Source organism: Myxine glutinosa, chromosome 6 (genome assembly GCF_964187855.1).
Source record: "Myxine glutinosa chromosome 6, kmMyxGlut1.1, whole genome shotgun sequence".
In the NCBI taxonomy this organism is placed as follows: domain Eukaryota; kingdom Metazoa; phylum Chordata; class Myxini; order Myxiniformes; family Myxinidae; genus Myxine; species Myxine glutinosa.
Window position 1 is genome coordinate 19,086,441 of NC_136266.1, and position 27,698 is coordinate 19,114,138.

At 43.9% G+C, this 27,698-nt stretch overlaps 1 protein-coding gene across 1 annotated transcript in view; it reads left to right on the plus strand.

The window, feature by feature from the left end:
• Positions 1-27,698, plus strand: part of LOC137429142 (alpha-catulin-like) — a 206,618-nt gene that overhangs the window by 116,819 nt on the left and 62,101 nt on the right. Inside the window, exons 14-16 of the mRNA XM_078779661.1 lie at positions 6,198-6,246; positions 7,026-7,082; positions 14,136-14,237. Coding sequence (XP_078635787.1) covers positions 6,198-6,246; positions 7,026-7,082; positions 14,136-14,237 — 208 coding nt within the window. The remainder of the gene's footprint in view (positions 1-6,197; positions 6,247-7,025; positions 7,083-14,135; positions 14,238-27,698) is intronic.

The following is a 27,698-nucleotide window of genomic DNA, read 5'->3' on the forward strand; positions in this document are numbered from 1 at the left end:
TGTGACGGGAGAGTGTGCGCGAGAAAGGTGTGTGACGGACAGGTGCATGGGGAAAGACTGCGCTGTCAAGGGCAAGGGTGAGTGCGCTGTCAAGAATGGAGGTGAAAGTAGTGAGAGTGACATGGAGCGTGAGTTAGTTGTGACAGGTGAGCGAGGATGTACACCTGGGATGGAAGGATGCACACCTGGAATGGTAGAGCGTGAGTGGGAATGCACGCTGGAGTTGGTGGTGAGGCACGTGGTTGGGTGTGCGAATGAGAGCACACCTGTGATTGTCACAGAGGAGGTGACCGAGGAGGGGGTGCGAAGCGGTGTATTGGTGAGGTGTGCGAGCAACGAATGTGTGCCAAAGTGTTCGGTGGTCAGGTGTGTGACCAAGGCTGTGAGTGGAATGGGTGTACCTGGGTGTGTAAGGAAAGGTACGAGGAGCATGGGTACGGCGGGATGTGTGAGCAAGGAACGGGCTGCGGGGTGTAAGCAAGCAGGTGAAGCATCGACGGTGACCGGGTTAAGGGTTAGGTCGACTTTTAGCCGAAGCAGGCCCTCGGTGCGTGCCGGGCCTCGCTTTGAACGGCCGCGTCCAGGCTCCACTAGGCGGAGCTGGCAGCCCGATAGAAAGGGTCGTTATGGCGACCACGTTTTGTTGAGACGTGCCGGCAGGTCGAGATCGGGACATTGGATGGCTCCACGCCGAGGTGATGCGTGGGATCTCGGCCCGGGTAAGCCCCCGTCCCTGCCCCGAATGCCGGACGCATCCACCCGCTGGCACAAAACAACCAGCATCCATTGCTTGGCTTTACGAAGCCGGGCTTTGGACAGGGATTGGCGCACCGAGAGGTATTAGTGAGTCGACTGGGTGATGAGGTTAGTGTTTTGGACCCAAAATTAGAGAAAAACAAAATTTGATGATTGGCAAGGGATTGGCAGTAGTGATTGGCAGATGATGGGCAGTGATTGGCAAATTTTGTATTTGTTGAAATTTGAGGTGCAAAATTGGTAGTGAGAGGCCCCCGATGTGGTGGGATGGCAAATCCACCATCCTTCCCATAGGGGGGCAAAGGAGCAATAGATTATGGGGTGTATGGCAGTGAAAACTAGCCCGGGGGGGTTAGGATATGGTGTGTAGGGATCTAGCGAGGATTGACATTAGGTGACGATAAGGTTAGTTAGTGACTGATACCTGTAGTGGGGACGCAGGTAGATTAGTATGGATGATAATGACGTGGGAGCGCAATAGTTTAAAGGGACGACTGGGAAGCGCAAGTTTCAGAAGGGAGTAGTTAGCTGAGATGATGCCGTGTGAGTGAGAATTGAACAGGTGTGATTGCACAGGTGTGCAACTGGACAGGTGTGATTGCACAGGTGTGCAACTGGACAGGTGTGTGGAGCAGTGTATGAGTAGTGAGTGAGTGGATCAGCGCGAATGCGCTTGGGGAGAGAAGGGTGCAGGTGGCACCAGGTGTGAGAGCACAGGTGTGCAGGTACAGGTGTGTGGAGAGAGTTGGAGTGAGTGGTACGGAGTGGTGTGCATGGTGCGAAGGTGTGGATGGGGGAAGAGTGGACCCCTTTCACGAGCACCCGGGGCGGGTAGTGTAAGTGTTAGGTAGAGGGTGCAGGTAAATTGTGGTTGGATATTGGCATTTGTGGTGCGGTTGCAGAATGGTGTTGTGAATGGGTGCATTAGTGTTGTGGAAATGGCTGGGCGTGTAGCCTGTTAGTGTGTGTAGTTGGTTGGGCACTCCACCACTGTGAGGATGTCGGCCAGGTGAGGCCGCAGGTGGGCTCTGGGAGCCGGTAGTTGTGAGTGGGTGCCTGAGGATCCCGGGTGTGGATCGGGCAGCCCAGTGCCAGAGAGGGCACGGAGTGGGGAGAGAGCCAGAGGGCCTTCCCCAGGTAGTTAGGTTAGGGTGAGGAGCAGGTAAGCTCGGAGGCAACTGCAGTGGTGGAGGTGTGCAGGTGGGTAGACCCACTGGGAGAGGTACACGCCGCAGCCCAGAAATTGTGCGAGGGCACCGGGAGATGAATCGGGGGAGTGAGACCCCAAATTGAAGAGCACCACAGTTTGGCCAATGGGAATTGGTTTTTAGAACCCATAGCGTAAGAGGGCCAATGGTTTGGCCGGAGAAAGACCCCGGGTAGTGTAAAGTTGTTAAAGTCATTTAGGAAATAGTTAGGATTGATGAACCTGTCGCACCATACGCAGCCACTTACCTGTGGTGATGATGATGACTCCACACCTGTGTTTTCTTTGTTTTGTTGCAGAAATGAGAATTGTTGTGGATTTGTGAGACGCATCACGACGTGGATGAGACATTGGGGTGATTCCATCTCTCCCTCCTTAGGAGGGACTGATGATGAATTGGTGATGGCAAATTTTGATGTGCAGTTGGAGATGGCAAATTTTGATGAGAGTTGAAAATGGCAAATTTGATTGGTTAGGAGGGAGAGAAGACGAATTTGGTATATGGGAGGAACGGGGAAGACAGTAGGGATGTTTGTTGATTTGTAAAGTAGATGTTTATGGGTAGTGTTGTGTTGTGTGGATACAGTAAGGGGTAAGGGAGGGGCCATGTAGGTTACCTGGTGGGGGGGGGGGGGGGCGTACGATAGGAACGTACCTGTCTCACCTGGTTCCCATGTGCCCCCAGTGTGCATTACCTTATATTGCGTGCACTTTTGCGCCCTTACCACCTTACTCACTTGTCTGCTTCTTTTGTCTCCCACCTCCGAGGATCTGGCTTTGGGGTAGAGAGAGAGGAAAGAGAGGTGCTGGCTGCGCAGTTGTGGGCCTGCACTTTCGCTGCTTGTTGCCTGGATCGATACACCATATGGACCGCAATGTTGGTGGCCACCCACAATGGACCGTAGTTCTTTTGCGGCCAAGCACCACCCGGGGATGGACCTATGGGTCAACGGGGCACCTATGCCATACAGGTGAACCACTAATAATTAACACCAAGTGCACCACAAGAAGAGCAAGAGACACCTGCAGGGTTAGGGGTTGTCGAATTTATTTTTATTTCATTGAACAATGGTGACTGCACCGATTGGTGGTGGGGTGGTGCTGTTGATGCTCGGAAAGGGTGCTCTGCACGTTATTAAAGGCCGTCGGCCACAGAGCACTCGTGGGTTGGTGTATCGATGTTGGCAAGCGCGCTCTCTCTATGCATAACATCTGCATGTGTTCCTCCAAAGACAGGTCCTGGATCGTAGTGTAAATATCAGCGTAGTCTTGTAAATAATGCTCCCTACCGGCTGTATGTTTAGTTTGAGGATTCTTTCCGGATTCGGTTATCCTGTGGGTGTGTTTCTGAGAGGAGAAGGGTGCAACGTCGCAGGGGGACATATTTACTCATTTGTGAATATCTATAAAACTGTCGCACTCAGGGTAGAGTTAATAGTAGAGGGAACTACATTGCGTGCCACACTAAAGTAGGTAAAAATTTATCGGGTCGGGACGCCCCGAGGGTAGAGAAGGGTGCAATGTTGCGAATATGGAATTTGACCTCCATATCCGCTTGTAAATATTCCCCTATCTTCTCCGATACTCCCCAACTCTCCCCTTACCCCATTCCCTAGTCCCATTGTCTGTAAACAACACCCATTAGAGCCGATCTTCCCCTTCATTCCCCCATTAAATGTCGTGCCCAGGTCCCCCGCACCACACGTAGACAATTATAGGACATCTTGCTAGTTATTCTTAATCTATGTCAGTTAAGGACTTGTTTCCATTAATTATGACTCTTCGTTGCACCAGAATGTGATGATATGGCACCAGTAGGAGTTTAGGACCTTCCCATACCTCCCCGCATCTCTTCCCATCATCTCAAGCTCCAACAACAACCACAACAACAGCGGCTTTGCGTCCTCACTCCGGCTCGGTTGGCCGCCATTGAACATGTGCTCGACGGGGTTACCCAGAAGGGGGCTCCCTGTCGGCCCCTCGTCAAGGGCGGAGCCGGTAACCCCCGCACCCAATGAGAAGCCATGGGCCGATGCCATATGGGGCGGAGCTAACGAGCGAGGGCGTGACTCCCCGGCCGGATATACGCGGCCCCGCGCCGGACGTGACGTCAGATGCGCCCCGAGCTTGGAAGGACAAGACGCCACCCTCCCGAGCGCTGAGCGACCTCCCCGGCATCTCCACCAAAGTCGCGACCCACGAGCGCTGAGCGACCTCCCCGCATCTGCTGGACACCACCGTACGTGATTCTGTCCCGGAGCCAGGTGCACCTGAGCCATCGCGACCTGCCTCCCCTTTCCATCAAATCCCGTGTGAGTCAGCGTTGTCCCGTTTATCTGTGGTCTGTCTAGGGTTAATATAAGGTTGTGTCTAAGTGCCCACCTTCCTATGTTTCCCTCTTGTCCCTGTAATCTAACCTTTTCCGCCTTAATATAACCTCCTCCGGAGGTCTTGAGAACTGAACCCCTGGTGTCGTATTGTGTGATTGTAACCCAGCCGGGTGTCTTCTCTTTCCTATTGAGCCAGCGTAGCGCGATTAGTCAACATTCGGGCACAATCGGGTAACTTGTACGGATACGGCGGCCATCCCGCTCGGCCCACCATACCATCAAAGTCGTATCTGTAACAATATATATATATATATATATATATATATATATATATTGTTGAGGATCTCAGTGCCGGCCTTCTCCCCTTACCAAGGGGGGGTTAGTCCCCTTGTCTTTGACGGGACCCGGGATCTATGACGTCCTTCCCGGACAGCGCGAAATAGGGTTTTAGGACTAGAATCACTATTACCTAATTACTCGCGCTGCCCGGAAACAATGAAATAAGTCCCGCACGAATCATGCATGCTGAGACGCCGAGCGGTGCGTACACGCGATCCGTGCCGTTTATAGATGGAACCCGATTCAAGCAACCCTAATTCGTACCACGCTTAGTCAATGATGGAAAACACGAAGGCGATCGAATTGGAAGAAAGAACAAGGTTTATTTACACTATCCACAATGATGAGAAGAAGAAGAGACACAGGGCAGCCTTAAAAACAGTCAACTTACTCCCAGGACAAACGGGCCCGTCTCACACACAGACACACTCACACGGGGTTTGCTGATGAAGGTCAGGTTGATGGTCACCAGCGCGTCCAGGGATGGCTTCTGTGCAGCTCTCTCTCCGGTCCCCAGCTCGTACCAGGCAGATGGTAAGTAGAGACGGCAGGAGCTGTCCGCGTGTCGTTGGCGCACACAGAATAATATGGGGCGAACGGTAGGGGCTGGGCTCTGGCGGTTAACACTGGTGGCTATTGCCGTGTTCACTCGCGTGGCTGCGTACGTAATAGGCGAATACAGTTCAATATCCTCGAAGCGCTAAGCCTCGAAGTGCTCACAATGCGCGCGCCGTAAAAGTCCTTCCAGCCCTCTTCTCTGCGAGTCCTTTACAATGCGCAAGCCCCTTTCCAACCAGTCCTTTCGCACGAGTCCTCCGCTTCAGTCCTCGTAAGTCCTTCGGGTAAGTCCTCCCACCAGTCCTGTTCAAGGGCTTTTGCCAAGGCTTTTATAGGCACGCCCCGCGAACCTTCTAGCATTTGCCAGACGCGCCTTACCACGCCTTATCACGCCATGCCCTTAGAGCCCTGGTTGGCTGGTGGCCCTTACCGTCATTGCCTCTGACGCGCTCCTTGACGCCGCCCCACTCCGACCCCGCACTCCTCCCTCTTCTCAGGCCTACCTCGTGTCACTTGACTAGCGAGCGAACAAAGGGCAGCGAATGCTGCTGGCAGCCAAAGCGTAACAAACTGCTGTGGGTAGCCAAAGCGTAACAAACTGAGGGATCAGCCAAATGGGGCGCGGGATCAATTATGCCCATAGGTGGAATTGGAGGGTGTCGCAAAAATGAAGGGACCTAAACTCATGTCTTTACACAATGCAGATATTACTAGTGGAAATGGCCTCTACTCACACATACTATGGCATAACTAATACTCTAAGTGGGCCTACGTGTTGCTCGTGGATTAACTATGGGGGGCAAACCTTTAGCCTTCAATGATGTCATATGTACAAATCTCAAAACCGTAGCAATATATATATATCAGTAATATTATACCTCATATCAGCTGTCTATCTATTTCCTTCCAGCCCGTTTATTTCATTCTCCTTTCTTCTGTTTGAGCCCATCCATGATACTGAACACGCATATATTAACTTCAATTGCTGTTTCTACGTGTGCCAACAGAGGGCAGTCAAAAAGTGAAGCTTTCCCTGAACTGCCTGTTCTTGCAAAGGTAGGCCTGAGGCCTGTGCAAGATAGGCCAAAGCCTGCGTATACAAACACACACAGGAATTATGGATATTCATTATGTACTTGTATGTCAATGTATTGTAAAATCCATGTACTTTATATAAATCATAACGGTATTAGTTGACAAATCAACACAGTATGTGGGATTTGAACGTCTGAACCCAGCATCATGCGCTGAGTGCTCAGGTGGGAACACCAAACAAGTCAAATTCGGTCACAGATGTATGAATAAACCCTGATATTGTTGCATTTATTGAAGGACAAATTAACATTTAAAAGTAATATGAATTACAGGTGTTTCAAAAGTAAGTGCACTGAACTAAAAATACTTGTTTCATGTATTTGCTAATCTTAAGATTAATGTTTGTTTACTTGCAGGTATCATCCACTGTCCAAGTGAGATACACACTAAGTCTTTGTTGTATTTCATGAAAAAAAAACTTTTCTCTGACAGATTTACTGTATCTTTTTGCACAAGAGTTGTTAAGTTTCTACTGCACAGTTTCTCTTTGGAAACACCTTGTATAATCTGCACCTATAATCTATTAATTCGAGATGTCCTTTTCCAGAATTCTCTTTAAATATCCCTGCACAGCATTCATTAATGGGATATCCACAAACAGCTTGTCTGTCTCAGTTCATGAATGATGTGTAACGATATTTGTTTATTCCAGTTTCCTGTGTACATTTTAAACTGTGATTCTGAGCATGGACATGAGCGGACAGTCAAACGGTGTCTGCTGTTTCTGTCTGTGTGGACAGGCATTTACAAAAGAGTGCCGAAGACTCTGCGAAACACTCACATCTCTATCTACAAAGGTGGGCAGTTCTCTTTATTGCCGGGAATGAAAACGAGCGCTGCATCACCAGCGGTGGCCACGTCATGCCATGAGCAGTTTTCCAGACTTGCTAATTCACCTAACAGGTGGCCAGGCCTAGCTGGGCTAGGAGGTTGGCACAGTAGGAGGGAGGTAGGGAGTGGGAGGGGGTGAGGGAATGGTGCGGATGAAGAAAGGGTGTGGGTTTCAACCGCACATGCCGAATAACATCAAGCCGTGATGTTTTCGACATGGTGTGACAATCAGTTTAAAATGACCTTCTGACCAATGCCATGTTACGGCTTATTACGTGTAGCTCCCTTCGATGTCTTCAAGCCTCTTCTGCTTTCCTTGAAACCTGACTATTGCACGTTAAAACGTGTAAGCATGCAAATAAATTCAACATAAACTTTTATTTTCTTTTACAATGCAGTAAACTTTAAAAAGTTTGGAGAAGCTTCCAGTTGTGATCAGTTGCACACATTATGATGTATAATAATGCCTCTGCCCCCGAAGGTGGTCGGAGGCATTATGTTTTCGGGTTGTCTGTCCGTCCATCCGTCCGTCCGGGCTAAACCTAGTTTTTCTCAGCAACCACATGTCCGGTTGAGACTAAACTTTCTGGGTAGGAGTGACACGCATGCAGAATGTTTTTATGATAATTGTGACATCATAGGTCACGTGGTATGGCAGCCATCTTGGATTAATAATAATAATAATAATAATTCATTTATTTTGTATAGCGCTTTTCATGAAGCCCAAAGGCGCTTTGACAGAGTGCAAATTAATTTTGTATTAATGTAACAAAAATTAAACGCAAAGTATTAAAATATTATTTCTCAGAAACTGCTGAATGGAAAAATTTGAAACCTTTGTAAAGTACTCCCAATGGGGAACAAAAGCATGATGATATCATAGGTGAAGTGGTATACCAGCCAAAAATGTTTTAATCGAATTCCTTAACCAAAAAAGCTGAAATTGCATGCACATGATCTATGACCCATTTGTATTGAAATATTAAATTCATGACATCATGCGTCACATGGTTTGACAGCCATATTGGATTTAACCTCAAACCTCAAAGAAAACATCTTCTCCCAAACCAGCAGATTGATTGACTCGAAACTTTACGTGTGTCATTGACATGGCAATTAAATTGACATTACACTTTACATTGACATTGACATGGCAATTAAAAGATGATCACAAAAACATCATTGGTAACATGGTGTGGCAGCCGTATGGGATTGAAGGAAAATATTAAATAATTATATCTCTGAAACCGCTTACTCTATCGATGCGAAATTTTACAAATATCATCTAGCGCCATTGTTGCATATAGTTTGAAAATGATGATGTCGTACGTCACGTTGTTTGACAGCCATCTTGGATAGAAAAACAAACCTTATCCGATCAACACGAAACGTCACAAACGTGATCCCCTACCCATACATATGCAGAGTGTACATTTTCTTAGGTCATACATCACATGGTGTGGCAGCCATATTAGCTTGAAAGCCGATAATTTAAAATGTCCCTTCTCTGAAACCGCTTCACCAATCGATGTGAAACCTGTCATGGCTGGTGAAAATGTGATACCCTGTACCTGAAAACAGGTGAAGGGATTTAAATCAAACTTGTTTATTTTTAGGACAGTGAACGAGGGCATCTACCCGTTGTGGGACTATACGGAGGCATATTGGCAACACAGTTGCATTGCTCTTGTTTTTATTTATAATGTCAACTCATTCTCCCATATTTGTTATTGGGCATTTTCACAAAATATTGCAGTTGACTAGGTTGACCAGGCTGACTAGATCACATGCACAAGTCACAAACTCAGTCACATGTGATTCCTTGATTTAATACAGAATGAAGAACTAGAATGGCACTCGGTATAGTCGTAAAAATATAATCAGCTTGTTCTTGCAACCTACCCACCCACCTCATCCACCAAGTATTGTCACAAACCATCCACAACCTTTTGAAAAATCATGCTATATATCGTTTTTGACCCGATCTCTCAATGGTGAAGAATCACTTGAAAATTAAAAAATAATGGTATCCAGATTCGAATCTGCATCTTCCCCAAAATCTAATCAATTAATCTTTATAGCACACCCAACTTGTCCACCAGGTTTCAACCAAATATGTCCATAACTTTTTGAGATATCCTGCTCACAGACAAACAAACAAACAAGAAGACGTCATGCGGAGCTCGATACTTGCAAAATCCGCCCCCCCCCTCCCCCCAAGGAATAAAATTCCATTGATACAGCAAATTGTCCATTTCTTCAAGATTAAAATTGACAATCTTGATCAAAGCTCGGGTTAATAGCAAGAAAAGTGACAATTTTTCCGATGAAAAATGATGATTTTGGAAGGTTGACTTTTGACCTTTTGACCTCAAAAATAGTTAGTTTCCCTATTTAGTGACTCAATGTGCAAATGCTGTTAAATTTTCAAGTCAATCGGATGAAAATTGAGGATTTTTGAAACTTGGCCTATGTTGACCTGTTGGCCTATGTTGACCTCAAAAATACTTGGTGGTTGAATTCAGTGACCAGATATGCAAGTCCTCTTCAAATTTCAAGTCAATTGGATGAAAATTGAGGATTTTTGAAATTTGGCCTATGTTGACCTTTTGGCCTATGTTGACCTCAAATATACTTGGTGGTTGAATTGAGTGACCAGATATGCAAGTCCTCGTCAAATTTCAAGTCAATTTGGATGAAAATTGAGGATTTTAGAAATTTGGCCTATGTTGACCTTTTGGCCTATGTTTACCTAAGATCTAATTTGTGGTTGAATTCAGTGACCAGCTATGCAAGTCCCCTTCAAATTTCAATTCAATTGGATGAAAATTGAGGATTTTAGAAATTCGGCCTATGTTGACCATTTGGCCTATGTTGATCTCAAGAATACTTGGTGGTTGAATTCAGTGACCAGATATGCAAGTGGTCTTCAAATTTCAAGTCAATCGAATGAAAATTGAGGATTTTAGAAATTTAGCAAAGTTGGTGACCTTTGGCCTATGTTGACCTATTGAGCCCAAAACAATAGGCTTCTTGCTTTTGACCAACTCTACCATTTGGTGAAGTTTCGTGAAGATCGGTTGAAAATTGTGACCTGTAGGCCGGTGACAAACAAACAGACAAACAGACAAACAAGAAAACGTCATGCGTAGCACGATACTTGCAAAATCCACCCTCCCCCAAAAGTTTTCCAATGATACATGATGGCCTATGTTGACCTTTTGGCCTATGGTGACCTCAAAAATACTTGGTGGTTGAATTCAGTAACCAGATATGCAAGTCCTCTTCAAATTTCACATCAATTAGATGAAAATTTAGGATTTTAGAAATGTGGCCTATGTTGACCTTCCGATGTTGACCTCAAATATACTAGGTGGTTGAATTCAGTGATGAGATATGCAAGTCCTCTTCAAATTTCAAGTCAATTGGATGAAAATTGAGGATTTTAGAAATTTGGCCTATGTTGACCTTTTGACCTATGTTCACCGAAAATATAATTTGTGGTTGAATTCAGTGACGAGATATGCAAGTCCTTTTCAAATTTCAAGTCAATTGGATGAAAATTGAGGATTTTAGAAATTTGGCCTATGTTGACCATTTGGCCTATGTTGACCTCAAGAATACTTGGTGGTTGAATTCAATGCAAGTCCTCTCCAAATTTCAAGTCAATTGGATGAAAATTGAGGATTTTAGAAATTTGGCCTATGTTGACCATTTGGCCTATGTTGACCTCAAAAATGCTTGGTGGTTGAATTCAGTGACCAGATATGCAGGTGGTCTTCAGATTTCAAGTCAATCGGATGAAAATTGAGGATTTTAGAAATTTAGCAAAGTTGGTGACCTTTGGCCTATGTTGACCTTTTGACCTATTGACTCCAAAAACAATAGGCTTCTGGCATTTGACCAACTCTACCACTTGGTGAAGTTTGGTTGAAAATTGTGACCTGTAGGCCGGTGACAAACAAACAAACAAGCAAACAAACAAACAGAGTCACAAACACAACCGACCAATATACTTGAAAAATCTTCGATTTTGCAAGTAACAAGAAGACGTCATGCGTAGCATGATACTTGCAAAATCCCCCCCCCCCCCCCCAAAGTTTTCCATTGATACAGCAAATTGTCCATTTCATGAAGATTAAAATTTACAATCTTGATCAAAACTCGGGTCAACAGGATGAAAATTGACGATTTTTCAGATGAAAAATGACGATTTTGGAAGGTTGACCTTGAGTTGACCTTTGACCTTTTGACCTCAAAACTAGTTAGTTTCCCTATTTAGCGACTCGATGTGCAAATGCTGTTCAATTTTCAAGTCAATCGGATGAAAATTAAGGATATTAAAAATTTGGCCTATGTTGACCTCAAAAATAGATGGTGGTTGAATTCAGTGACCATCTATCTATAATTCCAGTAATCTCTGTGTGTATGTGTGTGTGTATGTGTGTGTGTCTGTGTGTCGTTTGTCTGTGACCGCTGTTTCTCGACAACCATGGGTCCGATATACTTGAAACTTGCCAGGTATATTGCTGGGGACCCGAGGATGTGCCTTTTCAAGGTTTCATATTAATCGGAGAAGTAGTTACCGAGCTATGGCGATTTATTTACCAAACTCCGCAAGCCGTTCGCTTTGGCTTTGCGAATGGACCAAACCATTTCATGTAAATAGAGGGGGGGGGGGGGGGATTGTCACCGTACTCGCAAGCCGTTCGCTTTGGCTTTGCGAATGGACCAAACCATTTCATGTAAATAGAGGGGGGGGGGGGGGGGGATTGTCACCGTACTCGCAAGCCGTTCGCTTTGGCTTTGCGAATGGACCAAACCATTTCATGTAAATAGAGGGGGGGGATATAATTTTAGATATATATATAGTACGGGCATGCCCTAGTCTCTATATAATTCCAGCAATCTGTGTGTGTGTGTGTGTGTGTGTGTGTGTGTGTGTGTGTGTGTGTGTGTGTGTGTGTGTGTGTGTGTGTGTGTGTCTGTCTGTCTGTCTGTCTGTATGCGACCGCTGTTTCTCGACAACTACCGGTCCGATATACTTGAAACTTGCCAGGTATATTGCTGGGGACCCGAGGATGTGCCTTTTCAAGGTTTGAAATTAATCGGACAAGTGGTTCCCAAGGTATGGTCACCGTACTCGCAAGCCGTTCGCTTTGGCTTTGCGAATGGACCAAACCATTTCATGTAAATAGAGGGGGGGGATTGGCCTATACACAGCCTCTCTGGATGTTAACTTTGCCAAAAACAAGAAAATAAAAACAACCGTTAGTTTAATTGGTCTATTATAGTTCTATTAAAGATGATAGGTTAATAATTTAATATTGAGAATTTGTGCTTCCCAAGTTATGGTCTCTCACATTCGCCTATATTTTCTTGCTCCGTATTCTGTGGTCGTTTCTGACACGTGGTGGCAATTTTTTTTTTTTTGTTGTTGTTGTTGTTGTTCTCTTCTCTTTTCTTTGTTTTCCCTTGCGAAAAGATAAAATACGTTTGCGATAATTGAATAATTGGCCATTAAAACTAAATTGCGAATAATCGTAATTCTGGCACGTGGTTTCAAAACTTTTTTCCTTTTGCAAGCACGTACGGGCACGCACGTACGGGCACGCCCTAGTATATATAAATCCTCTAAGAAGTTCAAGTGAATCAAATGAAAATTGGTGATTTTAGAAATGTGGCCCATGTGGACCTTTTGGCCTATGTTGACCTCAAAAATACTTGGTGGGTGAATTCAGTGAGCAGATATGCAAGTCCTCTTCAAATTTCAAGTCAATTGGATGAAAATTGAGGATTTTAGAAATTTGGCCTATGTTTACCTTTTGGCCTATGTTGACCTTTTGGCCGATGTTCACCTAAAATATAATTTGTGGTTGAATTCAGTGACCAGACATGCAAGTCCTCTTCAAATTTCAAGTCAATCGGATGAAAATTGAGGATTTTAGAAATTTGGCCTATGTTGACCTTTTGGCCGATGTTGACCTCAAGAATACTTGGTGGTTGAATTCAGTGACCAGATATGCAAGTCCTCTTCAAATTTCAAGTCAATCGGATGAAAATTGAGGATTTTAGAAATTTGGCAAAGTTGGTGACCTTTGGCCTATGTTGACTTTTTGATCCCAAAAACAATAGGCTTTTCAATTGGGACGACCTATAGCACTTGGTGAAGTTTCGTGACGATCGGTTTCGAATTGTGACCTGTAGGCCGGTGACAAACAAACAGACAGACAGAACCACAAACGCAACCGACCAATATACTTGAAAAATCTTCGATTTTGCAAGTAACAAACAGACAGACCAGAGTGAAAACATAACTTCCATCCACTTTCGGTGATGGAGATAATTTTAAAAATTCTCGTATAAGAATCTTCACCAAAATTGAATCAATTCGACCTTGTCACACACCAAATCTGCCCACCAAGTTTTGTCTGAATCCATCTGCAACTTTTTGAGATATCTTGCTCACAGACAGACAGACAGACAGACAGACAGACAAGCAAACAAAGGAACAGACATTGGTGAATACATAACCTCCATCCATTTTCGATGATGGAGGTCACTCGTCTTGCTGGTGAAGGCTCGTGGCAATTTACGTTGGTGGACCAGAAGAACAATGGATGAAATCAACAGGACATTGACAGGTGTGCTAACTGCCGTGCGGAGCAAGCAGAAGCTGACATTTCGGATATTAACCCTTCTTCAGGCCAAAAGAGGATTAACGCCAGAAACGTCGTCTACTCCTCGCCTTCTATGGTGGTTAGCATAGTTCAATCAACATCTTCTCTTTTTCATCATTACTTTTAATACAGCCGATTTCTGTGATTAAAGAAATAGCAATCATGATTGATTGGGAACTTGGGAACAAGAATGGGAACTCTAACATTTTGAAGATGTTTTCCTGAAGTTGTTCATCATATAAAATTGAGTTATTTTTGATTCTACATCACGTAATGTATTGCTTTACAAAATATTCCAACATAAGATATGTCAAATGTTCACCATCATTGTTCCCGCAGCTTACAGACCGCAAGGAGTGGTCTCGTGTCCTTGCTGATCTGCGACGCGTACCGCGCGAGACCAGTGAGAATGAATCAGATGGCACACTGGAAAGCACAGAAGTACGTTTTGTTTACGTTCTTTCAGTTCTTTCTCGATTTATTTGTTAATTTTTTGTCCCCCGTCGCACCGCGGAACGAAAGGGGGACTATGGTTTTCCCGTCCGTGCAGTAAGCGAAGGACTGCATTCCAATTTGGTGTGTGGGTGCAACCCACGTCAAAATCCAAGATGGCCGCCGCCATGTATGTCTGATGCCATGTATGTCTGAACTTTGTGAGCGGAATATCTTGAAAAATAAACGAACTACTAACTTCTAATCTGGTGTGTGGGTGTATCTACGCATAATGAACAACGCTATTGAAAATTGGGTCGCCACGTCAAAATCCAAGATGGCCGCCTCCATGTATGTCTGAACCTTGTGAGTGAAATATCATATCATAGCATGCGTCTGCGTCTTCCACTTTGTCAACTCACATCACTTCCCCGACGGGGGACCTGGGTGTAACACTTGTTTTAATATCTTCTTCTACACTGGTCTTAGAAGTGTGATTTCTGCTAAGTTAACAATTTCCCACAATCAACTGCTATTGTGTCCTCCATAAGTATAGGAACAGTTATTATTGCTATATACCGTACTTTATATACTCTTTACTTTGCTATATACTTCTTTTTTTTATACCGTACTCAAGAAATTTGGATTTGTAGAACAATAGCACTTTTATGATCAGTGCCCCCATTTTAGGGAAGCATAAGTATTGGAACAGTTGATTAGCAGGTGTTTCTCTGGTGTTGGTGTTGGGCTAGCGGTTAGGGTGCCGGCTTAGGATCCTAGGATCCTGGGTTCGAAACCCGGTCAATCGCTGAATTAACGCCAGGGGGTTGACTCAGCCTGTCATCCTTCCGAGGTCGGCAAATTGAGTACCAGTTCACTGGTAATTCCCTGTTTGTCGTTAAAGGCGGCAAAAAGGGTTGGCGTCAGGAAGGGCATCCGGCCGTAAAACATTGCTTCAAAAAGGGGACCGAAAAACAACAACAACCACAGTTCCCGAAAAAGGCCATCCCCCGCTTGCAGGGAAAAATGGCCTCTAAAGGTGTTTTTTTTCTTTTTTTTTCTCATTGCTCAGGTGTTTCTTGTTGCATTGATTGTTCACACATAAAAGAGCTGTGAATGTTTAGTCTTGGTTTTAGCCTTTGTTTTTGTTTTGGGAGTCTATTGTTGGAGTCAGTCGGTGTAAACCAAGATGAAGACCAGATAACTGTCTATGAAATAAAAGCAAGAGATTTGGAAGCTGAAAGAACAGAATAATTCAATTAGAACAATATCATAAAAATTGGGCATAGAAAATACAACAATTTGGAATATCATGGAAAAGAAAGAAACCACGAGTGTACTTAGCAATAGACGACGTGCACAGATCGGCCAAGGAAAACGACTGCAGGTGATGACAGAAAATTCATCAGATCTGTGAAGAAAAACCTTAAAACAACTGTCAGTGACGTCATCAACAACCTCCAGAGTGCAGGGGTGAAAGTATCACAATCTACTGTGCGCAGAAGACTTCAACAGCAGAATTACAAAGACTGCATCGCAAGATGCCAACGTCTCGTCAGCAGCAAAAATAGAAAGGCCAGATTAAAATTTGCTAAGAAGTACAGAGGTGAGCCAGTAGAGTTATGGAACAAAGTGTTATAGACGGATGAGACCAAGAGAAATCTTTGCCAATACGATGAAAAGACGAAAGTGTGGAGAAAGGAAGGAACTGTTTTTTACTCCCAACCATAGTACCTCATCTATGAAGCATGGTGGAGGTCTTGGGATTATGTAGGCACCTCTGAACTGGCTCAGTCATCTCTATTACCCCACGCGAGTGGAGCAAAAAGTGGGGTTAAGCAATCGGGCACATACGCACATGTCGGCATTTTAAGAGCGTATATAGAAAACCGTTCAACTGAGAAAATTGAAACTTTACGACATGTTGCATGACCATTTGCTCTAGCTGTTGCATGACCAGACTGAAGAGTTTGTTTTGTATCCCACTGATAGGCCGGATCTGGATTCGGACCTGAACCAAAATCGAATCGGCTTGTTCTTGTCACCGAACCAACTCATCCACCTCGTTTAGTCATAACTCGTCCATAACTTTTTGAATATCATGTTATATATCGGTTTTAGCCCCATCACTCAATGGCGATGAATCACTTAAGTAATTAAATAATTCTCGTATCCAAATCCATTTTCAGATCTTCACCAAAATATAATCGATTAGTCCTTGTCACGCACGCAACCTCTCCACCAGATTTCGTCCAAATCCGTCCACAGAGTTTTGAGATATCCTGCTATATATCGTTTTTGGCCCTATCTCCCAATGGTGAGGAATCACTTAAAAAATTGTACTAGCCGGATCCGCATCCGGATCTTCACCAAAATCTAATCATTTCGTCCTTGTCAAATATGCTACCCCTCTGATAAATTTCGTTTGAATCCGTCCACAAATTTTTGAGATATCTTGTTCACAAAGTCAAACTAGAACGCCACTCAGTAGAGCGCATACTCCCGCCGTGGGTCAAGTTGGAATAGTACGATTTCACAAAAGTTTGAGGGAGTAGTTCCGTGACAACACAAGACAAGACAACACAAGACAGACACTGCACAGATATATATTTAGAATATATAGAAGATAATGTTAAAAAAAAACAAGGCAATTTCACTTACATTTTCGGATTCAGCGTTCAATTCTATATAAGTGAGTGTATTTTGAGGCATGTGTGACTTCAAATAAAATTGTAAGCCAGGAAAACGTTCGTTTCATTCCTTAGGGATACAACATGTAAAACTGGCCCAAACGTCAAAACAAAACTCGCTCATTTCAAGTCGTACAAGCTAATGCGACCACTCATTCTTCTGGGAATAATCCCGTGCACATGCTTGGCACACTTATAACTCACCTAAGTCTTTATAAGTTCATCAAATACTGACACCGCGATTGACATTCGCTGAGGTAAATGTTGATATCTCTTCTGAGGTAAAAACAAAAAAACAGTTTTAAAGCATTATACGTATCAAACGATACATTTTATGAAACGGGGAAACCGAATACACACTTTGGTGGTTTTAAAATGACAGAATATGTCTTCATTAGAAAAAGAAAAAAGAACCTTGAAGACGACGCTGCTAACAAAATACACCGCTCTAACGCATAACCACGAGTTTAAACTACATTTACAACAAATATGAAAACTATTTTCATATCACAATGTTAAATATAGAATATATAGAAGATAATGTTAAAAAAAAAAGAGCCCTATCTTCCAATGGTAAACAATCCTTCAAAAAATTCCTGGATCCGGAATAATATCCTGAGCTTCACCAAAAACTAATCAATTCTTCCTTATCCCAAGGGCAATCATCCCACCAACTTTCATCCAAATCCGTTCAGACCTTTTCCAGATATCTTGGTCACACACACACACACACACACACACACACACACACACACACACACACACACACACACACACACACACACACACACACACACACACACACACACGGACATGATCGAATGCATTACTCCCTGGCGGGAGTAACGAGAACGGCACTCGCCAGAGAGCATACCTCCGCCTGGTTGGCCATATCACTCAATGGTGAAGAATAACTTTTAAAAAAATCTACTAGCCGGATCCGGATCCAGATCTTCACCAAAATTAAATCGATTCTTCCGTGTCAGACACCCAACCGCTCCAACAAGTTTCGTCCAAATCCGTCCATTACTTTTTGAGATATCCTGCTATGTATCGTTTTTGGCCCTATCTCCTAATGGTGAAGAATCACTTGAAAAATTCTAGTATCCGGATCCGAATCCGGATCTTCACCAAAATCTAATCATTTTGTCCTCGTCACATACGCTACATCTCTGCCAAAATTGGTCCGAATCTGTTCATAACTTTGAGATATCTTGTCCACAAACAAACAAGCAGACAGACAGACAGTGGTAAAAACATAACCTCCATCCACCTTTGGTGGCAGAGGTAAAAATGGAAGGTTTCAGACTGGCCAAGTTAATGTCCTGATACAAATCCAATGGAGCAATGGAGCATGCATTTCACTTGCTGAAGGAGAGACTAAAGTCAGAAACCCCCCAAAACAAACAACAACTGAAAATGGCTACAGCAAAGGCAAAGCATCTCAAAGGAAGATACCAAGAGTTTGTTGACGTTGATGGGTCACAGGATCTATGCACTTATTGCATGCAATGGATGTGCCAGGAAATACGAACTATTATACTACTTTAATTTACTTTGTTAATATGTTCCAATACGTATGCTTACCTAAAATGGGGGGGCGTGGGGGGGCGGGAGGAGGGAGGGGACTAAACATAAAAGTGCTATTATCCTACAAGGTAAAACATACATCCATAGAAATACCAAGAAATGAAAGCTGACCTTGTGTACTCTTGCCTAGTATTCATCTTTTGATTTCATATCCAAATTTATTGAGTATAATAGCAATCATAACAAATTTGACTTCACTGTTCCAATACTTATTGAGGGCACTGTAGATACAGTATTTGTTAATATTGGGCGAGCAGGATAGCCTGGAGGTTGTGCATACTCACGTCCGAGCTAAACAGCCTGGGTTCGAATCTTGACCCAGCTATAAACCGATACCTGGTGCTTCGCATGCAATGCTTTGATGTGTGCATGCCGTACATCGGAAGGACTTTCAGCCGGAAGATCTGTCTGTCAGCACTGGTCGTTGGTGAATGTTAAATATACCACTGTGTCTATCACAAAGAGTAGGCGAGTTATCACTGGCATCCTGAAACAAATTACATATTCCTGCCACCTTCAGTCGAATGTCAAACCTGGCCGACCGGTTCGTGTGATGCTTGGGCCAAGAACCTTCCCAAGCCGACCTCACAATAATGTGGATAATTGGTGCCACTGAAGAAGAAACAAGAAGAAAAGGACATAAAATGTCATAGCCCCCATGGTTTTAGTAACTTTGCTGTATGGAGTTAAAGGCCACCTTTCGGCCATCTTTGGTCAGATTACAAACCAAAATCTTCTGCATATATGTATAATCTCGTGTATTGTCTTTGTGCCAAGTTTGAACAAAATCGGTCCGTGCGAGATGTCGAGAAATGGTTGCGGACACTTTTAAGTAACCAAACAGCCACCCGTCGGCCATCTTGGATTTTAGCTCGGAAAAAAAATGAATTGCATATGTAACCCATCATTCATTTTCTGTGTGCAAAGTTTGAACAACATCGGTCAATGCATGTCTGAGAAATGGTTGAGGACGTGTTCAACATCGGGTTTTTTATAACTAAAATGGCCGCTAGTCGGCCATCTTTAATCGCTTCGTGAAACAAAATGATGTGCATATGTAAACCGTCATGTATTGTCTTTTTGCTAAATATGAACAGAATTGGTCCAGACATCTCCGGGATATGGTTGCGTTAGCACAAACGGACAGTCAAGACCCAATCCCTAAGCCCCCGCATTTGGACTAAGTCCAACAGGGGCTAATAAATAATAGTAAAAGTGGTAGTTACCTCCTCCACCAAAGGTGGATGGAGGTTGTTTTCACCCCTGTCTGTCTGTCTGTCTGTTTGTCAACTGGATATCTCAAAAGGTTATGGATGGATTCGGACGACATTTGGCAGAGAGGTTGTGTATGTGACGAGCACTAATCGATTCGATTTTGGTGATCTGAATATGAATTCGGATATGAGAATTATTTAATTTTTTAAGTGATTCTTCACCATTGAGTGACAGGGTAAAACCAACATATAGCAGGATATCTCAAAAAGTTTTGGATGGATTTGGATGGATTTGGACGAAGCTTGGTGGACATGTGTGTTTGACAAGGACTAATCAATTCGGTTTTGGTGAAGATCTGAATATGAATTCGGATATGAGAATTATTTCATTTTTAAAGTGATTCTTCACCATTGAGTGATTGGGCTAAAACCAACATATAGCAGGATATCTCAAATAATAGGGTCAATATACGAAAAAAAACACCTAACCACCAAAAAATTGATACAAAAGGTTTTTCAATGGATTCGGGTACCATTGGGCATGCTAAATAACATACTAAAAATCTAGTAACATCTGACTTCCGGAAAGGGGTCATTTTCGAGATGGCGTCCAAGATGGCCGCCGGGAGCTTAAAATGGCCATATCTCAATTATTATTCAACCTAGAAAGGTGGTTTTGGTGTCTAACCCTAGGTTTTAGGGCCCAAGGAATCCAATTGAATCAATAAAATTACCATCAGTTAATTATTTATTGACAAGTCCAAGATGGCATCCCAAGGTGACATCCTGATCCACTAAAATGGCTCTGTCGAATAGTAGTCAACCTAGAGAGATTTTTTCAGTGTGTATACCTAGGTTTAAGGCACCCAGGAAATCATCAAAATTACTTAAATAAGCACAAAGTAATCAGGTAATCCAGTTAGCCAGGTTTACCAGCCCATTAGGCATTTGTTGTCTTATACAGTTAGTCGCTATTCATCGTCATCCTCTGACTCAAGTTGGCACGGTCCACAGGCAGTAGTACATGGTAGTCCATATCGTCTACAAGAGCAGCGGAGTGTCTTGCAGGCAGTGGAGCAGTTACAATGAATGACCTTCAAGAGACTGTCTGGAGCAGCGTTCATTCTTGACATAAGTGGGACAAACTGATTATCCGGCAGGCTCCACCCCTATTTCATGGCATCCATACCCTCTTCTTTTCATATCCACACCATGATCTGGTAGTACGCTCTACGACAGTGAAGTTTGGTAGCAGATTCAGTTGGGGGCAGACGTTCGGGTGTTACAAAAGACGAAGCAGAGACAACCTTCTTGCGGAAGGTGTTGTATCGCATTGTTGCAAGGGAATCTTTGCACTTGCCACCAAAGAGGATAGCCATTACTTGGCATCCAAGGTCATCGATCACCTCTGTGGTCTGGTTTGGGACGGTGAATGTGTTGGCACAAGACCGAAGGACAGGGTCTCCTTTTACAAGCTTCTGGAAAGCAGTCTTTTTGCCAACACCAAAAATCCGAGAAGTCGTGTCACAACCAGTCATGGCATGGATGAATATCGACTGAGAACACATGCCATGTCCGAGGATTTCTTTTAGACGGTTGATGTCATCCACTTTAAAACTGCCATCAGCTTTGGACTTGTCTGATCTGAAATAAAGGCTCTTACTGTCTCCCTGCGCATAGTAAAGGAGTAAGACAAGGAGATCAGTATCTTCTCCAATCAGTGTAGTGGTGTGTAGAAGAGATGCCTCCACTGCAGCCTTTACTATATCTACGTCAGCATCTCCAGGTGCATTGACCACAGTGCAATACCTTTCTCTCAGTTCATCACTTATCATCCCGATCAGTCTCTGTTTATTGATATCTCTTGACAGGACCTCCTCCTTCTTGCCTGAGAACTTTCTCAGCAGTGAAGCTGACAATGGGATGAATATTGTGTCCTCTTCTCTGATGCGTGTTGTTTTTAATGGACGGCCCTTCCTCATAGCCATCAAAGACAATGGTCGTAGCTGAACCATAATGCTGGATGGTGAAGTCAGCATACGACTGCGCTATTTCACCATAGCTTTCTCCACTCTTCCATGGTATTCTGTGAAGGAGTGAACCTCCATCAAGGACGTGGATCTCCGTTTCTGGTACAGAATCTAGGATGGCATCACTTGCATGATCACAGATCGCGTGAGCTAGTTGTGGCTTATCAGCCTTTCGGAAGACGTTTCTGGCTTCAAAGAGGGCAGGAGGGAAAGCGACGATGAATGACGATGACGATGAATAGCGACTAACTGTATAAGACAACAAATGCCGAATGGGCTGGTAAACCTGGCTTACTGGATTACCTGATTACTTTGTGCTTATTTAAGTAATTTTGATGATTTCCTGGGTGCCTTAAACCTAGGTATACACACTGAAAATATCTCTCTAGGTTGACTACTATTCGATAGAGCCATTTTAGTGGATCAGGATGTCACCTTGGGATGCCATCTTGTACTTGTCAATAAATAATTAACTGATGGTAATTTTATTGATTCAATTGGATTCCTTGGGCCCTAAAACCTAGGGTTAGACACTAAAACCACCTTTCTAGGTTGAATAATAATTGAGATATGGCCATTTTAAGCTCCCGGCGGCCATCTTGGACGCCATCTTGAAAATGACCCCTTTCCGGAAGTCAGATGTTACTAGATTTTTAGTATGTTATTTAGCATGCCCAATGGTACCAGAATCCATTGAAAAACCTTTTGTATCAATTTTTTGGGGGTTCAACCATATATTGACCCCTCTAAAAGTTATGGATGGATTTGGACGAAACTTGGTGAAGAGGTTGTGTGTGTGACAAGGAAGAATCGATTAAATTTTGGTGAAGATCTCGATCTGGATCCGGATCTGGCTAGTAGAATTTTTAAAGTGATTCTTCACCATTGGGAGATAAGGCCAAAAACGATACATAGCAGGATATGTCAAAAAGTTGTGGACGGATGATTTTGATTGGATGTGATTCTGTATTGTGATTTTCTGGTCGTCCTCTGGGATAAAAAACGTAAACTGTTCACCTGGCGGAGGTATGCTCTCGACTGAGTGCTGTTCTCGTTTTTTGATCTGTTAATGGGTCTTATTCACAAGCACTGGTTCACTGTGCGAATTCAGCAAACGACTTCACTTGGTTAGCCTAATGAGGCCTACTCCCAGCCCATACTTGTGAAAAGATCTGTCAACAGAACGGCATCGTCTATTAATTTCCATCAGCTATACAAAGTGATGTTATTGCTAAAGCCGAATTCCTTTGATGATCTTGCATCGAGTAAATAGTACATCGGTGATGTGGATTCTTTTAGTAAGAGAATCTTAAGAATACGGCACAATAAACATGTATTTTAAAATCGTATTGGTGTCGTAGAACATTTTACGAGCTACACGTGCCATCATCTCAGACTTCTTGGATGTTACAGGGCATGGTTAGCACATTGGAAGCGAGTCTTTATTTACACTAATCTTTATTTATAGAGTTTCTGCCAAAATGTAACTTGGCTTGTCTCTCACGTTTCTGCACTACACTTGTTTCTTTATAACAACACTCTCTATGAACAAGAGCTACATTCACGAGCTAGGATTCTTTAAGAACCTAAAGACCCTTTCGACCCCTAAGACCTCAAAGACCCTTTGAGACCCCAAAGACGCTTAAGACGCCATGCTTAAGACTTTACAGGTTACATCTCTGTACGATTTAACTGAAACGGCGAATAATTTTTGATTTTCCACAAATTTGCCTCGTCAATACGTCCTTTGTGGTTATAGTAATACAAACCATGATAATTTCATGCTACACCAATGGTCAAAAGACCCTAAGTTTGCCAGAAATTGGATGAGGGTTGTCCGAAATACCGGAGTGTGGAGCGGGCCGACAAAATGTTCACTTTTGTGTTCGGAACATTTTACAGAGCACTGCTATGAAATAACAGATATGGCTATATGTCTTGTGTTTATCTGCCATGATTGAGAGAGATTGCCATCACCATGATTAAGCGGATGAAACAGCCATCACTCAAAACTGTAGGACCATCTCTACCAAGCTACCAGTCCATGTACATGGGCAATTTGAGCAATGAATGAAACACCTGTGTTGGCCTGCCAGCGACTGATCTCACCTCGCCACCAACCCTCCCTCCCCCCTCCACCGGGGTGGGACATTGACACAGGATGGGCACGACACGGCACGACTACAGACAAAAATGGCGTCCCGGGAAAGTATGAAACGAGACAATCCTGTAACAGGTCAGCCTGCTAAGGTGGAACAAAGCATTCATCACCCATTTGGTCGGTGGTGTCCCAGTGTGCCTGGGTGGTGTCCATGTCCATGTCATGTCCATGTTGTGTCTGTGCTGTGTCCATGCCATATTTCTTCTAGAATAATATAACTGATTTATCAGTTGATACAAAATTCCTGATAAACCGTCAATTGAACGGAAAAACAAAACATACCAATTTGTAGTGAATATAATGCAACTGGCGTTTTCTTCTTCACTAACACTTCCATTGTTGCCATGTTTGTTGCCATGTTTCCATTGAAATGGTACGGCCTCAAAATGCCCCCGAAAGCATTTGTATCACTAATTTTATCTCCAATAATTTCATCAAAATCCCATTGATCAGTTTCAACACTCTATTAACCTTCAGAGTTGCTAATAACGTTGGAACCTGTATCGGAATCCGAGCTCGATATGCATCGTTCTGTGTGTAAACCACCATTAGGATCATGATGGGTTATGAGTGTGACGTCACTGGCAAAATCGACATTTTATGCCTTCTTTTGACACTTTGTGATTGGTGAAAAAAATGTCAAATTTTTCTCAAGATTATTGATTTTCAATGGTTTTCAGAAGAAAAAAAAAGTGTTTGGATTCCTCTTGAACTCCTGTCATCTATAACTCCTGTCTTCCTTATCTCCTATCTGTCTCAACCTCTCTCTGCTTTAACTCTAATCTACATTAACTCCGATCTGCAATAATTCATTTCCGCAACTGCTGTATCCACAATCTGTTGCCTCCAAAAGCTCACTAATTAGTATAACGTTATCACTGTATACCTTGTAGGTTAGAAGAGGAATTTGTAATTTGTTCAGGGTTCCGATCGACTCCTCATGAAGGGCAACGTGGGATCTTTAATGTCCACCAACTAGCGTTGGTAGACAGGATTCCCAGTTTAACATCCATCTGGAATCTGGAGGAAGGTCCACCACAATGATGAATACCCTGCCGGGCAAAACACAAGCTGGGTCAAGATTCAAACCAAGACTAAATAGCTCAGAGGTGAGTGTGCATACCTCTGGGGCCTAGGCTATCCTCCCAGCCCTCACAGAAAGTCTGTGTTTATAACATCAGTTAGATATCTGTAACTTCCTTCTTGCACCAACATTTATAAGTCCGTTTCCTGTATGTTGTGCTAAGATGTTGGAATCTGTTTATAATCTTAATTGAACTTCAGTCATTTAATCATAGAAAACAGGTGACCATAAGTTCATCATTCTTGGATCTCGCGAGATCTTGGAGACGGCGGCAGGGATTTTCGAAGCTCCACACGGTCTCCACGTTTTTCGAAGTTAAGTCTGTTCACAATTGTATTTTGTCGAAACTGTGTTTATCTTTCGGTGTGTGAAGTTATTGTGTGCAACTTTGGTTGTTTCTCGGTGTTTATCTTTCATAAATTGATCGTCTGTTTGCCGTGTCGTGTCTTGAGGCCTTGTACAGTGTGCACTGTACAACCTTGAGGCTTTGTTTTTCTCAGCGGTCCGTCCTTTGTGATCCAATAACTTTCGTTCTCTGTATTCCCAGGCTTTTCACCCATAGCCTACTTCCTTGTGTAAATCTCAACAACAAAAAAAAAAAAAAAAAAAAAAAAACATTTCCTTCTCTGTTCTCATTCGTTTATTCATTCTTATTCGTTCGTTCGTTCTTCGACCACGTGTTTCTCCCCCATTTCCCCAGATAGTTTTCACTCATTAACCTTCAATGTTTACACTTTCCCCTCAAGTTATGTATTCCGTCATATTTTATAACACCTTTTTCTTCTTCTTCTTTAAAAGGCTGCTTTCGACTTGCTCACCAAATCAATTCATCCCAAAAAAAATATCCATCTCCTATAGTGCCTTTTTTCTACATTCCCTAAACTCTCCTGCACTCCATCCTCCATCCAGCGTCCTTAAACGTATTTTTAACTCGAAGGTCACAAGAAACTCATTTTGCAATAAATGTTCGTTTCCCATAAATCGTACACTTTCAAAAATCCAATCTCACCCCTCCCCTCCAAATCTTCCCCATAACCCCTCCCCTCCAAATCTTCCCCATCACCCCTCCCCTCCAAATCTTCCCCATCACCCATCCCTTTCAAATCTCCCCCCTTGCCTCCTCCCTCCTAAACTACCCCCTCACCCCTCCCCGCCAAGACGCCCCCTCGCCCCTCCCCTCCTAGACTCCTGCCTCACCCCTCCCCTCCAAATCTCCCCCATATCCCATCCCTTTCAAATCCCTCCCCTTGTCCCTTCCCTCCCAAACTTCCCCCTCACCCCTCCCCTTCAAATCTCCCCATCCTCATTGCTTCTCAATTTCCCCCCTCTCACTCCCCCTCCTCAAAGCGTCCTCTCCGCTTCTTCCCCCTTCAAACTCTCACCTCCATCTCCCCCAACCTTCTGCCTCGCTCTTCCCCCTCCTCAAATAACACCTCATTGTGGCTCACCCAATCACCATCAAACCTTTTGTCCGCCCCATCCTTCCCTTTCTCCGAGCTATTCTGAAATCTCTGACACACCTTCAACAGCTCTCCCTACCTCTTCCACCTCTTCCACATCTTACCCCACCCCTCCTCCCCCCTGTTCTGTATCTGATGCTCCCCCTTCCTCTTCATTAACGGTATGGACCTCAAACATCCGGGGCCTTCGTTCAAACTTAACTGATCTCTCCATACAGGTTGCTTCTGTCAAACCAGACGTGATCTGCTTAACAGAAACTTTCCTCCTTTATGATGTCTCTGATTCCATAGTATCTCTCCCGGGCTACTCCCTCCTCCGGTATGATAGACCTGAGCCTCGTCCTGGAGGCGGGGTTGCTATCTTTATCAAAAACTCTCTTCCTCACTCGCCCTGCACTGCACTCTCTCCACCTCACCCACAGGAATACCTCTGGCTACGGCTTCCCCTTCGCTCCCACCTCTTGTTCATATGTGTGTTGTACCGTCCACCAAACAGTGATGACTCCATCTACATCTCGCTGTCTGATGATATGGACCAACTTCTATCTACTCATCCCAACTCTCTCTTCCTCATATGTGGTGATTTCAACTGTCATCATGCCAGTTGGCTGGGTGTGGGTACCTCTCTCACCAGCCATGGCTCCTCAGCAAAGGACTTCTGCGACTCACTGGGACTGACACAATCTGTCAATTTCCCGACCCGGATCTCAGTCAACGGAACATCTTCTCTTCTGGACTTGGTTATGACTAACTTCCCTGAAAATGTCTGCTGCTCTTCTTCTGCTCCGATCGGATCATCTGATCATGTCCTTGTTAAAGTGGACATCTCTCTGACCATCCTCAGGGAGCCTGCTCAGCGTCGTCGAGTCTGGCATTTCACTCAGGCCAACTGGCACGGTCTTCAAGCAGCCATCAATCATCTGGACTGGTCTCCCATCTCTACCACCTCTGACATCAACTCATCCTGGGAATTCTTCCAAAGTAAATTGCTCTCTCTCATGCACAGATTTATCCCATCTCGTCTTCAGTTGTCATACCCTTCCTCCCGTCCATGGTACACGGAATCTTGTGGTGAGGCTGTTGCCCAGAAACAACTTGCCTTCGTCTCCTGGAAAGCAAATCCAACGGAAGGAAATCTCATTTCCTTTCACAAAGCCCGAAACAAGTGTGTGTCCACCCTCAGGAGAGCCAGGAAACAATATCTCTCCGTTCTCAAGACCGAACTCTCTTATCTGTCTCCC